Source organism: Emys orbicularis, chromosome 13 (assembly GCF_028017835.1).
Source record: "Emys orbicularis isolate rEmyOrb1 chromosome 13, rEmyOrb1.hap1, whole genome shotgun sequence".
NCBI classification, from domain to species: domain Eukaryota; kingdom Metazoa; phylum Chordata; order Testudines; family Emydidae; genus Emys; species Emys orbicularis.
This window is the reverse complement of record NC_088695.1, coordinates 3,548,065-3,561,180: the sequence shown is the minus strand read 5'-3', so window position 1 is coordinate 3,561,180 and position 13,116 is coordinate 3,548,065. Positions and strand designations below refer to the sequence as shown.

At 50.4% G+C, this 13,116-nt stretch overlaps 1 protein-coding gene across 1 annotated transcript; it reads right to left on the bottom strand.

Moving 5' to 3' along the window:
- Positions 1–1,589: 1,589 nt before the first annotated feature.
- LOC135887917 (C-type lectin domain family 2 member D-like) lies at positions 1,590–11,197 on the bottom strand. Its single transcript, XM_065415716.1, has 6 exons — positions 11,165–11,197; positions 8,299–8,364; positions 5,658–5,750; positions 4,887–5,071; positions 3,095–3,201; positions 1,590–1,755 (listed from the first exon to the last, which is right to left on the bottom strand). The coding sequence occupies exons 2-6, from the start codon at positions 8,342–8,344 to the stop codon at positions 1,593–1,595; spliced, it is 594 nt and encodes a 197-aa protein (XP_065271788.1). The 5' UTR covers positions 8,345–8,364; positions 11,165–11,197; the 3' UTR covers positions 1,590–1,592.
- Positions 11,198–13,116: the final 1,919 nt, after the last annotated feature.

Below are 13,116 nucleotides of genomic sequence, written 5' to 3'. Positions count from 1 at the left end.
AATAAAGTCCAGCAGGATCTAAGAGCTACCCGAAATGTTGCTATCTTCATGCGAAAGTTCTGGACACACTGCTGGTCATCCCTGGTCTGCATGACAAAGTTTTCCCACCAGTCTGTGCTTGTGGCCCTGTGCCAGAAATGCCGGTCTACGTAGGGGGCATCAGTGGCCATGCCGATTATACTGCGCAGCAACTTCTGGTGAGAGTCTGTGATGCCAAGGTACTCCTCCTCCTTCAGATCCACCAGGAAATCCCTAAACTTAGTGCCCCGGATGGGTATACAGGCCCCTAAGATACAGCACCAGCCATGGGATGTAAAAGTGACGTCTAGTTAACTCCATAAACCATCACAGAACCACCAGCTGAAACCTGATTGTCTTCTACCGGCTTGTGTAACCTCGGAAAAGGCACCATGTGGCAATGCTAACCAATCAAAAATCTCCAGCATGCATTTGGCCATCCTTAGCATGTATTTTGTCATGTGGCTTTAGCACCTTTTAGGATAATACTGTGTAGTCCACAGGACTGAATGCCTCAAATTATTTACAGTGCTTGCCCTTTAAGAGCCTCTGAGGATCCCTTTCAGACATCTCTCAGGCTGCACTGTGATAATCGCCCAAAAAAACAACACTCATGATAATCTCTCACTCTGCATTAAGCAACAGAGGGTCGAAGCAGACTAACACGGCTACCCCTCTGATACTTCACTCTGCATTGTCTCTCTGCAGTGCCACAGGTCAGCGAGACACAGAAGCAGAACAGGATTGAACATTATAAAGCACCAGCCCCCCTTACTACTGTCGAAGGCACTTGGAATGCAAGTATTTGCAGTCTGGACTGTCTGTGTTATGTTTGTACAGCACCTTGCAGAATGGAGTGGATGTCTTTAGACACTACTGCAATACAAAGAAGGAATCCCCCCTTGTCTGGAGGAGTTTACAAGCTCTGAAAAAGGCAGAGATAGCAGGAGATGCAATGGGTTAGCTTAGAGCTTTGTGCATGTTGAAAACCAGAGCTGAGAAGGTGTTGCATTAAAGGGGGTTAGTCCTTGAGGCCATGCAGAGGCAGTGGGTTGTCAACAGGGATCTGTAAAGACAACGTTCAGTCCTAAAGCACCCAGAGAGGTAGAGCGTTTTAGTGCAATTGCTGCAGCAGGAGCTGGTTGGAAAAGGAAAAGCAATTTTGTGAAAACGTCAACGTTGTTCTCATTTTTCGCAAAACAGTGCGATTGTCATTTGTTGTGCTTTTAAAAAAAAAAAAAATTGTTGATGTCCAATAACTGCAGAAAAAGGAAGTAGGATTTCAGCCATTTTTGGAAGGAAAAAAGCCAACAAGGAGTGAGGGGAGATAAGAAGGGAGTGGGGGGAAAAAGAGAGAAGGAAAAGCAAGAAAAATGGAATGGATGGGGGGGGGGGGGGAAGAGGGGGAGAGAGAGAGAGAGACAGACACACAACCTGCCCTTTCCCCCAAACAAAGGAATTAATTTTCATTGGTTTCCAGGTTTTGTCAAAAAATTTCGGCTTTGAAAAAAGGCCCCTTTTTTTGGAATTAAAAACAAGCAAGCAAACGTGGTTTGACATTTGCACTGATCCTTTTAGGTGAGTTTCTGCGTTGAGCCCTCTCCTGTAGCATTTGGATTTCCTCTGGCGTACACATCTGGCTGGCTGCAGATGAAGCGTCTCTCCGAGTAGCACCAGGAGCAGCTGACACCAGGATTGTTCAGGTAGGCACAAGACCCGTCCCCTCCGATCTGAAACCTGCCAAGAATGGGGATTGGAAATGAAGCCAGCTGCCACAAAGGGCACCACAGACACCCATGGGACACCACTCAACTTGCAGAGTTTCTCAAGTCTTTCAATGCATGGGGTCTTTTCAATTCACCCATGGCAGCACGCCTGCGTCTTCCTTTGTCTTCCCCTTTCCTTTTTCCTCTCGTGCCCTCCTCTTCCGACCCCCTCAAACAACCCTATATCTTGCCCTCTGCCCACTCCTCTAACCTCTACACCCCACACCTTTTCCTAGTCCCCTTCATTTCCCCCAAGTCTCGTTTTGTCTGCACCCCCCAAACTTCCAGTCCTATTTCCTCTGCACCCCCCAAACTCCAAGTCCAACCCCACCCCAGTCACCTCCCCTCCTGCCACTCCTAGCTACAAGCCAGACTTCCCATGGGGGCAAGTTAGAGCCCAGGTTTGCTATGCAAAGTTCCACCTCCAGGACTCAAACTGCCCTGCCCTGTGTAGCTGACCACTCCCCACTGTGGTGAGTGTCATCAGCATGTGTGGAGCTAAGGGGTAGATCCCCAAATCCTAAGAACCGGTTCCCTACCGGGTCCTCGGCGTCACTTCGGTGACAGGGCGGTCTTCACTCTCTCCGGGTTTTCGGCGGCAGGTCCTTCACCCGGAGCGAGTGAAGACCCCCCCCCCCCCCCATCTCCCGCTGCCTGTCTCCCCCCACCCCATCCGACTCCAACCCACATCCTGCCCCCAACTGCCCCCCTCAGAACCCGCAACCCATCAACCCCCCCCTCCTTGTCCCCGGACCACCCCCTCCCAAGACCCCCCACCCTAACTGCCCCCCAGGACTCCACCCCCTACCCAACTCGTCCCACTCCCTGTCCCCTGACTGCCCCGACCCCATCCACCACCACCCTGACAGACCCCCGGAACTTCTGCCCCCTCCAACCGCTCCCTGCCCCTTATCCAACCCCTCCTCCCAGCCCTGGCTGGTCCCCTTACCCTGCTGCTGTCTAAGGATGCCAGGCAGCCGCTGGAGCTTGCAGCCCCACCCCCTTACCCAGAGGTGAAAGTAAGCTGGAGCCCCAGGCCCTTTAAATTGTCACCAGAGCCCTGGAGTAGGGCTGCGGGGCTCTGGGGGCTATTTAAAGGGCCAGGGCTCCAGCTGCGAGGAGGGGGAGCGGGGGAGCTCAGGCGGGCCAGACAGGACGGTTCTGCGGGCCGGATGTGGCCTGCGGACCGGAATTTGCCCACCCGCCCGCCCCTTTAGGAACCGGTTCTGCACCGGCTTCTAAAGAACCGGCTGCAGCTCACCGCTGGGTAGATCCCGGTCTGTAAAGTCAAGAAAAAGAAAAGGACGCACCACTTATTGAATTCAGTCCCGTTGGTCCATTTCCAGGGCTGGCCAGGGGAGTCCCTTCGCAGGCCGATCCAGTAGAGAGGGGGCTCTTTATAGCGCAGCATGAAATCCTAGAGAAAGCAACACCAAATGTAAGAAGCGCAAGTTAGTTAATGCAAGAGACGTTTTCATCGATTCGAAATCCCGAAGAGACTGCGGTGATCGTCTAGTTTGGCCTGCGTAATACAGGCCACAGGACTGCCCCGGTGTGATTCCTGTTTGAACTAGGTAATGGGCTAGATGCAGGAATCATTGGATGGGGTTCCCCAGCCTGGGTTTACAGTCGATCAAACTAGAGGTCATCATGGTCCCTTCTGGCCTTAACATTTATGAAAGACTAGATCGCACGAACACCCCCTTCACCTTCTGAGACCTCATTCTCCGAGCCCTCTCCTTCTCCTCTGGGGGTCTCTACCATCTGCCTATAACTCAAACGTTTTCTTAGAGCGATCACCTGTCCCAACTCTAAGCAGGAGGAAATTTCAGCCCATCAAAGAAGTTTACTCGTTTGGAGTGGGGTAGCTAAAGAGGGCAAAACAGGGCTTTGAATGTGACGTCTCCCACGCCGACTCCGTGGGTGCTCCAGGGCTGGATCGCCGACTCCGTGGGTGCTCCAGGGCTGGATCACCCACGGGGGAAAAATTGGTGGGTGCTCTGCACCCACTGGCAGCTCCCTGACCCGCCCCCCTGCCCCAGCTCAGCTCCACATCCACTCCACCTGCGCCTCCTCCCCTGAGTGCGCTGCCAGGTCCTGCTTCTCCCCCCTCCCTCCCAGCACTTCCGCCGCGAAACAGCTGATTCGCGCAGCAAACCTGGGAGGAAGAGGGAGAAGGGGTAATACAGCATGCTTGGGGGAGGAGGCAGGGCCTGGCCAGGGATTTGGGGAGGGGACCAAAAGGGGCAGGGAGGGGGTGGAGCTGGGGAGTGGCCGGGGGCGCGAGCACCCACCGGCACCAACCATAGTTGGCGCCTGTGATGTCTCCTACAACCATAACTATGGAAATAGTCACCATGCACTTAGATTGTAAACTTTGTTAGGTAAGGACCATGTTTTTGCTGTGTGTATGTAGAGTAGCTAGCACAATGGGGCCCTGATCCCTTATTGGGGTCTCAAGATACTACTGTGGTACAAATAATAAATCATCATAGATTCAGAGAGACATCAGGCTGGAAGGGACCTTGAGAGCCTTCTAGTCCAGCCCCCTGAGCTGAGGCAGGGCCAAGTAAACCTAGACCGTCCCTGACAGGTGTTTGTCCAACCTGTTCTGAAAAAACTCCAGTGATGGGGATTCCACAACCTCCCCTGGAAGCCTGTTCCAGAGCTGAACGACCCTCAGACGTAGAAAGTTTTTCCTAATGTCTAAGCTGAATCTCCCGTGTTGCAGATTGAGCCCATTACGTCTTCTCCTACCTTCAGTGGCCATGGAGACCAATTGATTGATAAGAGTAGCAGTATGAAGTCACATACCTGCCACAGTGAAGAACCTGGCAGACTGCAGAACGAAGGGAGGGGGAGTGGGAGGTGAGGTGTTGACCAGACACTTTCTGTTAAGCGGTGACGTACTCTACAGAAATCATTGAGAACCCCCTCTCCCCCCCGGGCACAACATTTCCAGAAGTGGGATCAATTTCCTACCACAGCTGTTCCATCTGACCTCGAACCCAGGATTCTCCTTGATCTAGTAGGGAGGGGATCTGGCATAGCAAACCCTATTGCTGTCCTGAGTCGCAACTGGGACGAGTGTCTCTCTCTTACCAGGTCTGGCAGGGAGTCAATCACTGCCAGGGAGGCGTTGAGTGAAGAGCAGTGGTTCTGGCTGGCGCTCCAGCTCCCTTCACTCTCTGAGAAGTAATAGCATTTCCCTTGGTACCCGATCCAGCCATCAGGACACGCAGCAGTGACATGGGGCAGGTAGCATGGGCAGGGGGGCGTCTTCTTGGCTGAAAACAAGCAGGTAACAAAGTGTTGAGAGATGGACAGCATCCCTGCCTGGGACCTGGAGGGAGGAGTTTGGAGGCAGCGCCAGGAATTCAGTCTCTGAGCACATGGAAGTACAAGCTGGAGCTCGGGTGAATAAAAACGGAGTCTCTCGAGTTATTACCCACAATGCATTGCCCGGAACACCCACTGTCTCTGAGTGGGAATAAGCCACTCACTGATACAAGGGAAGAGAGAATTCCCCGATCTGTGGCACTAAAGCCCCGCAGATACAGGTTTCACAGTCTCAGGACGGCTGTAATTTACCCTCTGCTCCTGTGACCTCCTAGGAGTCCAGAGAAGCAGAGAACAGCCGTAATGCACTACCCTCTAGCTAAGCCCCGATCCATCCCCTATGCTGTAGGCTAGGAGCAGGGCCCTTTTGCCAGCTCCAGCCCAGCTGGGAGGCCCTGTGTGGGGGATGTATTCCCTGGGGGGCTATATCCTGCCTCGTTAAGCCCCCTTTATGCTGCCAGAGCGGCACACAGGATGCTGAGCATGACTGAGAATCAGCGCCAGCGACCGGGTTAGGCAGGTCTCTTCACTCACCCGCCAGCCCGATGATGGTGGCGACCAAAGCCGTGATGATGACAGTAACGGTGATTGGGAGCCATTTATCTTTAATGCACTTTAGGCTGAAATCTGAAAAACAACAGGAACATGGAGGGCGACGATCGGCATGGAGAGCGAACGCACCCACCGTTTATGCTGCTGTCGCCTGAGGGCGGCAATGGTTTGCCAAGGGCCTGTTGTGACCAGAGGATGCATCTTGCCATTTACATGTTCCCCATGTTCCTGCACAGACTGACTAGTCTCGTGCTCCAGCGTCGCTTCTTTTTAAAGGCTGGTTTATCATTTTAGCGATCCCCTGAGACTCCATCCCCTGCAAAATTCCTCCCGCAGACAAAGCATAGAACACACCGTTTCTTTGGGGCAAGGTCCATGTGTCCCTGTGCATTTGCCCAGCTTCCAGCACCAAGGGGCTGGATACTTAGTAAAGAAATGAAACAGAGGGTCCTGTGGCACCTTTAAGACTAACAGAAGTATTGGGAGCATAAGCTTTCATGGGTCAGATTGACAAGCACTGAGGTACAATCGCATCTGCTCCAACCCCTCAGACAGAGAGCAACACCTACAAGATCTTCACCAAGCATTCTCAAAACTACGATACCCACACAAGGAAATAAAGAAACAAATCAACAGAGCCAGACGTGTACCCAGAAGCCTCCTGCTACAAGACAGGCCCAAAAAAGAAACCAACAGAACTCCACTGGCCATCACCTACAGTCCTCAGCTTAAACCTCTCCAACGCATCATCAGTGATCTACAACCCATCCTGGACAATGATCCCTCACTTTCACAGACCTTGGGAGGCAGGCCAGTCCTCGCCCACAGACAACCCACCAACCTTAAGCATATTCTCACCAGCAACCACGCACCGCACCATAACAACTCTAACTCAGGAACCAACCCATGCAACAAACCTCGATGCCAACTCTGCCCACATATCTACACCAGCAACACCATCACAGGACCTAACCAGATCAGCTACAACATCACCGGCTCATTCACCTGCACGTCCACCAATGTTATATATGCCATCATGTGCCAGCAATGCCCCTCTGCTATGTACATTGGCCAAACTGGACAGTCACTACGCAAGAGGATAAATGGACACAAGTCAGATATCAGGAATGGCAATATACAAAAACCTGTAGGAGAACACTTCAACCTCCCTGGACACACAATAGCAGATGTTAAGGTAGCCATATTACAGCAAAAAAACTTCAGGACCAGACTCCAAAGAAAAACTGCTGAGCTCCAGTTCATTTGCAAATTTGACACCATCAGATCAGGATTAACCAAAGACTGTGAATGGCTATCCAACTACAGAAGCAGTTTCTCCTCCCTTGGTGTTCACACCTCAATTGCTAGCAGAGCACCTCACCCTCCCTGACTGAACTAACCTCGTTATCTCCCTACTGATTTATACCTGCCTCTGGAGATTTCCATTACTTGCATCTGAAGAAGTGAGGTTCTGACCCACGAAAGCTTATGCTCCCAATACTTCTGTTAGTCTTAAAGGTGCCACAGGACCCTCTGTTGCTTTTTACAGATTCAGACTAACACGGCTACCCCTCTGATACTTAGTAAAGAAATGATATTAATCATGAATTGAGACATGCTGGAAAGTGCTGTCTTTTGTTCTGTAGCTTGCAGTAGAAATTGGCAGCTGGCAGTAGAAATTGGCAATGGAGTCTGGTGCATGTTTGATGCGATCTGGTTTATTTACATGGAATGTCTAAAGTCCTGCTTCTCCAAACACAGGAGAAATCCAAAACAAGAGGAGCAGTCCATAGGTGCTGACTCTGTGGGTGCTCCGGGGCTGGAGCACCCACTGGGAAAAATTAGTGGGTGATCCGCACACACCGGCAGCCAAGATCCTCTCACCCCCTGCTCCACATCCTCCTCCTCACCTGAGCGTGCTGCGTCCCCGCTCCTCCGCCTACCTCCCAGCGCTTCCCGCCTGGCCGCTGCCAAACAGCTGTTTGGCATTACCACGCTCCAGGAGGAAGGGGGAGAATGGGAACGTGGCATGCTCAGGGGAGGAGGCGGGGCCGGGGATTTGGGGAAGGAGTTGGAATATTGGCAGGGAGGGGGCGGAGTTGGGGCGGGACTTTGAGGAGGGGGTTGGAATGGGGGTGGGAAGAGGCGGGGCAGGGACAGGGCCTCATGGAAGGGGTGGAGTGGGGGCAGGGCTAGGGGCAGAGAGGGGGTTGAGCACCCACGGGAAAGAGGGGAAGTTGGCACCTATGGAGCAGTTTCTTTCTTTCCCGAGCCCACATGGCTGCAGGGAGGGGTGGGCAGTATGAGGTTAAAACATGGTGCCCCCAAATAGCATTTCTCCTCCACAGTTCTGGGTTTGGGGGTGCTGAGTAACCCAAAGTCAGCATGTAAAGTTTCCCAATGCAAGCTAAACCGATACATGCCTGGTTTTCAACCAAAAAGAGAGCATCCGCATATGGGTTTGCACTGGTCTAACTAAAATGAGTTTTCGATCGTGCTGTTAGTTTAGCCGGGGCAATTTTTTTCTGTACACCAAGCCTCCTTTGTCCATCATAAGAAAACCCCAATATTTTTCTTCTCCACAAGCCACACTAAAGAATCCAGGACAAAAATAACTACTTACTATTGTGTCTTCTCTGATCTTCCGCTCTTCCCATGCCAATCAGCATCGAGTCTGGCCTGCCTCTACCTACCAGGAGCAAAGGCAGGTTGATTGTGTCATGTTCCCTTCCCCTCTAATTGGAGATGTATCACAGGGCAGGAAACAGAAGCTATGCAAGGCGACCAAGGCCCCACCCAACTCCTTCCCTATCTGTGTTTAATTCTTCCAGCCAAAGATTGTATCCATGGTCATTGCTTCCCTGCCCCTCCACATCTTCATTTGCCTCATGGTCCCCACATCTCCTCTTACTTGCTCTTCCCCACCTCCCTCAGGTGGTGACAACCCAGCCTTCCCCACTGGGAAGGCTCCAAGGGCCAGGAGAGAGAGAGAGAGAGTGTAACACAGCAGTACAGCAAGTATGAGGTCCCCTCTAGTGGTTGGTCCACATAGAAGATAACAGCCTACCACTGCTGCCAGCTAATGGAGTCACTCCTGGAGCTTAAGTGGTAGAGTGCCCTGCTTTTAGGCTTAGATCTGAAAGCCAATTAAAGTCAATAGAAAGACTCCTGCTGACTTCAGTGAGCTTTGATTTGGGCCCTTTACTTTGGAGAGCATGATACCATGTTCATGAGACACTATTGCATCTGAAGAAGTGAGGTTCTTACCCACGAAAGCTTATGCTCCTAATACTTGCATCTGAAGAAGTGAGGTTCTTACCCACGAAAGCTTATGCTCCCAATACTTCTGTTAGTCTTAAAGGTGCCACAGGACCCTCTGTTGCTTTTTACAGATTCAGACTAACACGGCTACCCCTCTGATACATGAGACACTATTGTTTCTGCAACGGAAATCATGTCTCAATAACCTTAGAATTTTTTGAACATGTCATTAAAGTAGTGGGTAAAGGCAAGCCAGTTGACATAGCTGATTTAGATGTGCAAAAGGCCTTTGACAAGGTTCTGCACAAGAGGTTACTGAAGAAGTTAAGTAGTCATGGGGTGAGAGACAAAGTACTGTCATGGATCAAAGAGTCTCTAGGAGACCAAAAGCAGAGAGTCGAATTAAACAGTCAATTTTCTTCAAGGGAAAAGGTTAACAGCAGGAGCTTTAAAGATTCTATATTAGGCCCTGTGTTGTTTAATATTCATTTACTAATGATCTAGAAAGGAGGGATGAGCAGTGAGGAGGCCAAAGTAGGCAGGCAGAGACAGAAGGAGGAATAGCTCAGTGGTTTGAGCATTGGCCTGCTAAATCCAGGGTTGTGAGTTCAATCCTTGAGGGGGCCACTGAGGGATCTAAGGCAAAATTAGTGAAGGCAGGGGGCTGGACTCAATGACCTTTTGGGGTCCCTTCCAATTCTATTAGCAATAGGAACAAAAGAGGACTGTAAGAATTTCAGAGACCTGAAATTCTTGGTGAATGGGCAACAGGGCTGGCGAAATTAATTAATTGTTGATAAATGAAAGTGATGCACATTGCAGGGAAACATTTAAAAACTACTGTTTCACCACGCAGGGTTCTAAATGAACGGTATGAACTCAGGAAAAGGCCCTGAATGTCATTGTAGACAGCCCAACAGAGAGTTGTGCTCTGTGGTCAAGAAGGCTAACAAGACGTGAGGATGCATGCGCAGGCAACATATTTGTTACTTTGCCTGTCTAGAACTAGAGGGGGTCCAGGGAAGGGTAATAGGAACCATCAATGGCCTGGAAAAAAACTCGCCTATGAGAAGAGATTGAAAAGACAGGGATTGAATTCCTTAGAGGAGGAGCTGACAAAGGGGGGGGGGGGATAAGATAAAAGACTATAAATAAAGAAAAGCCTGGACAGATTAGATTTTTTATCAGCCAATGTCAATAAATGTCAATTTCACCTTATGCACATAAACGGATGAAAAAATATTTCCATCAATAGTAGTCAAATGTACAGCTAGGCCAAGTAACAAACATGTTGCCTGAGAATTTATCAGAGTTCGATTTCAGACTATTTACTTTATGTATTTTGACATGATGTTGACAATTTGTTATAAAGCTTCGACTTTCTGAATCTCAACACTACTGTAATTAATTGTCTGACCCCCACCCTCATTGCCAGACCCGCCCCTTATTTTCCCACAAATGTGAAAATATAAATAAAAATTGAAGAAAATGCTTAAAACCCATAATTTTGTGCAACTTAAATTTTAAATGCATAAAAATGGGGGGGGGGGGGGAGAGCTTTAAAATAAGCATCAACGTTATCCATCAAATTCACATATAAATAAATAAAAATCCAATTCTGCCAAGCCAAGCTATTAAAAAAAAAAAAAAAAAAAAAAGAAGCAGTTCTGTATGCCCCCATTTCCCCTCAAGGGGGTCCCCTCATTCTGCCCCTATGCCAGTACTTCTGTGCATCCCCCTCCCCACATACCAGCACCCCACAATGTCCCCCCCACCTAAAGGGCTCTGTGCTCCCCCTCTCCCCACACACACACATTTCTTTACCTCTGGGCCATCAGTCACGTGCCATCCTGCCAAACCCCCCGGGGGCAGGGCCAGAGCTGAGCTGGGGGCGGTGATGCTGGAAGGTGCTGCCAGCGCCCGGCTCTTTGATCCACACAGACCAACCCCTGCCATCCTACAGCCGATCAGCTACAGCTTCCCAGTGTCAGCCTGACACAGAGAAACGCCACCAAGCCGAGCGCTGCCCCTTGCTGGGCTGGGCCAATTCACCGCCCTGCACACACCTTTTCTCCTCCCTCGGATCCGCTCCCCCCCCGAATGTCACACCCTCAGTCCCTTCTCGGGTGTTTCCCCCACACCCTTGGGGGCTTCAAGGGGGTTTTCCCTCTTCTGCCTCCAACAACCACATCCCTTTAAGAAATCCACTAACCCCCCACCCCTCTTACCCTGATTCCAAGCAGCTGCAGCGAGTTAAATGCATTGCATCTAATCCATGCAGTGAGCAATGGTGCACTGCAGCATTTCACACACACCCCCTTTTATCACCTGAGCCCTCCCACTCCTTCTCCCATTGGTTGTTCAAGATGCCAATCAGAGCGGTAACATTGGAAGGGGGGCAGGAGAGGAGGAGAAGGGGTAGAGATGAATGGACAGAGTTGGTGATTAACTCTGTATGAACCTGCTTGTCCCGGCTGGCCCTGCTGGGATGCTGCTAAGCACTGGCACAAATTGCCTAGGGAGGTTGTGCAATCTCCGGCACTGGAGATTTTTAAGAGCAGGTTAGACAAACACCATGGGCTAGAAAATACTTATTCCTGCCTTGAGTGCAGGGGGCTGGACTAGGTGACCTCACAAAGTCCCTTCCAGTTGGATGATTCTATGCTGGGTCCTCTGGCAACCTTGGCTCTAAACTAGCCCAGTTATTTTTGCATGTGGGAATTAACCCTCACAAGGCCACGGAACAGAGGGAACCCAAAAGCCACAAATGAGCTCCCAACTGCTGTGGCAAAAGGGCTAACCTGATCCAGGGGCACTGCATTAGAGGCAGCCTGGTCTAGCACAGAGGTTCTCAGGACAAAATTTTGACCACTCACCCTTTTCCCTAAAATACTTCATTAGCTCCCCACAGGTCACTGAGTGCCACAGGACATCAAACACCAGATCCAGGCTGTTGTGTGTCAGTGTCGCTCCATTGGAGTCAATGGGACCAGATCTCCAATTGGTGTGGCCACACCTCCATCCCAGACACCCAGCTGATCTGAAGGAGTACTTAGCCAGTTTTCCTCCGTCCAGGCTAGATTACTAGCTGGGATTAAGTGACTGCAGTGGCTCTAGGCTGAGTTACATGTAATTTTACATAATTAGACTGTGGAACTCATTGCCACAGGAAGATGTTAGAACTTTGCAACATTGAAAAAGGATTGGACCCTTTTAGGCATAAAAAGAGCCCCCAGAGTTACAATAGTTCATGCTAACAAATTGTGGCAGGGAACCTCCTGGTTCAGGGCATAGCTCAGTCTAACTATTAGAGGCCAAGGTATGACCTAATATGGGGGGCAGATTAACCCACATCTCCTGCTGCACTTACATTGGCCTTTGAAGCATCAGTTACTGGCCAGAGGCAGGATACTGAGTTAGATGGATCTTGGATCTGATCTGATCCAGTCTGGCAATTCCTATAGGAACTGCCCCGAGTATAACGAATGAAGTGACTTCTGTCTGACTCTGCAGACAGCCTGAAACCATCACTCTGAGATATGAACTTATCTGCCTGGGCACTAAGCGAGATGATGCCTTAAATATTAATGTTGTGAGTTATGTCACTGCTCGTTAAAGCCTGGGAACAAGGAGAGGGACAATTAATGTTATGAAAATCCACATTAGCAATTATTCTAGTGAGGAATGATGGACTAGCTGGGGGAGGGGGCAGACACGGAGCATGTCTCAATTAAGATGCGGAGGCTTTTAACACCACTTGCTTTGGTTACAAAAAGGGGGAACAATTAGTTACATTTCCCTGACATGGGAACACCGGGAGTCAGGCTGGGTTTGGCACCAGTTTAAAGGGATTTAAAAATGCACCTTTTTTGAAACCAGCACAACCCTGATCCCAGAACAAAGACAAAGTCTCTGGATGTGTTGAGCAGTTTTGGCCAGGGGCAGCCATGTTGTGAAGAAGGCTGGCTCGGCACTCGAGGCGTTGCCATGGTACCTGGAAAATTTAGATTTAATTCCTGACTCTGCCACTGACTCCCGGTGTGACCTTGGCCAAGTCATAACGTCTCCACAGCTCAGGTTGCCAGACCCTACGGGCAGGGAGGATTGCCTCTTCCTGTGTCTGTGCAGTGCCCGGCACAACGGGGCCCTGATCTCAGCTGGGTCACAGACTGTCTCTCCC

Bases quoted from the DNA above. Each gene is read 5' to 3' on its own strand.
- LOC135887917 (XM_065415716.1), bottom strand. From the start codon at position 8,344: ATGCTGATTGGCATGGGAAGAGCGGAAGATCAGAGAAGACACAATA. The intron at 5,751-8,298 runs GTAAGTAGTTAT...GTTGTTTTTCAG, and splicing joins AGATCAGAGAAGACACAATA to ATTTCAGCCTAAAGTGCATT. The intron at 1,756-3,094 runs GTGCGTCCTTTT...CATTCTTGGCAG, and splicing joins GGGACTGAATTCAATAAGTG to GTTTCAGATCGGAGGGGACG.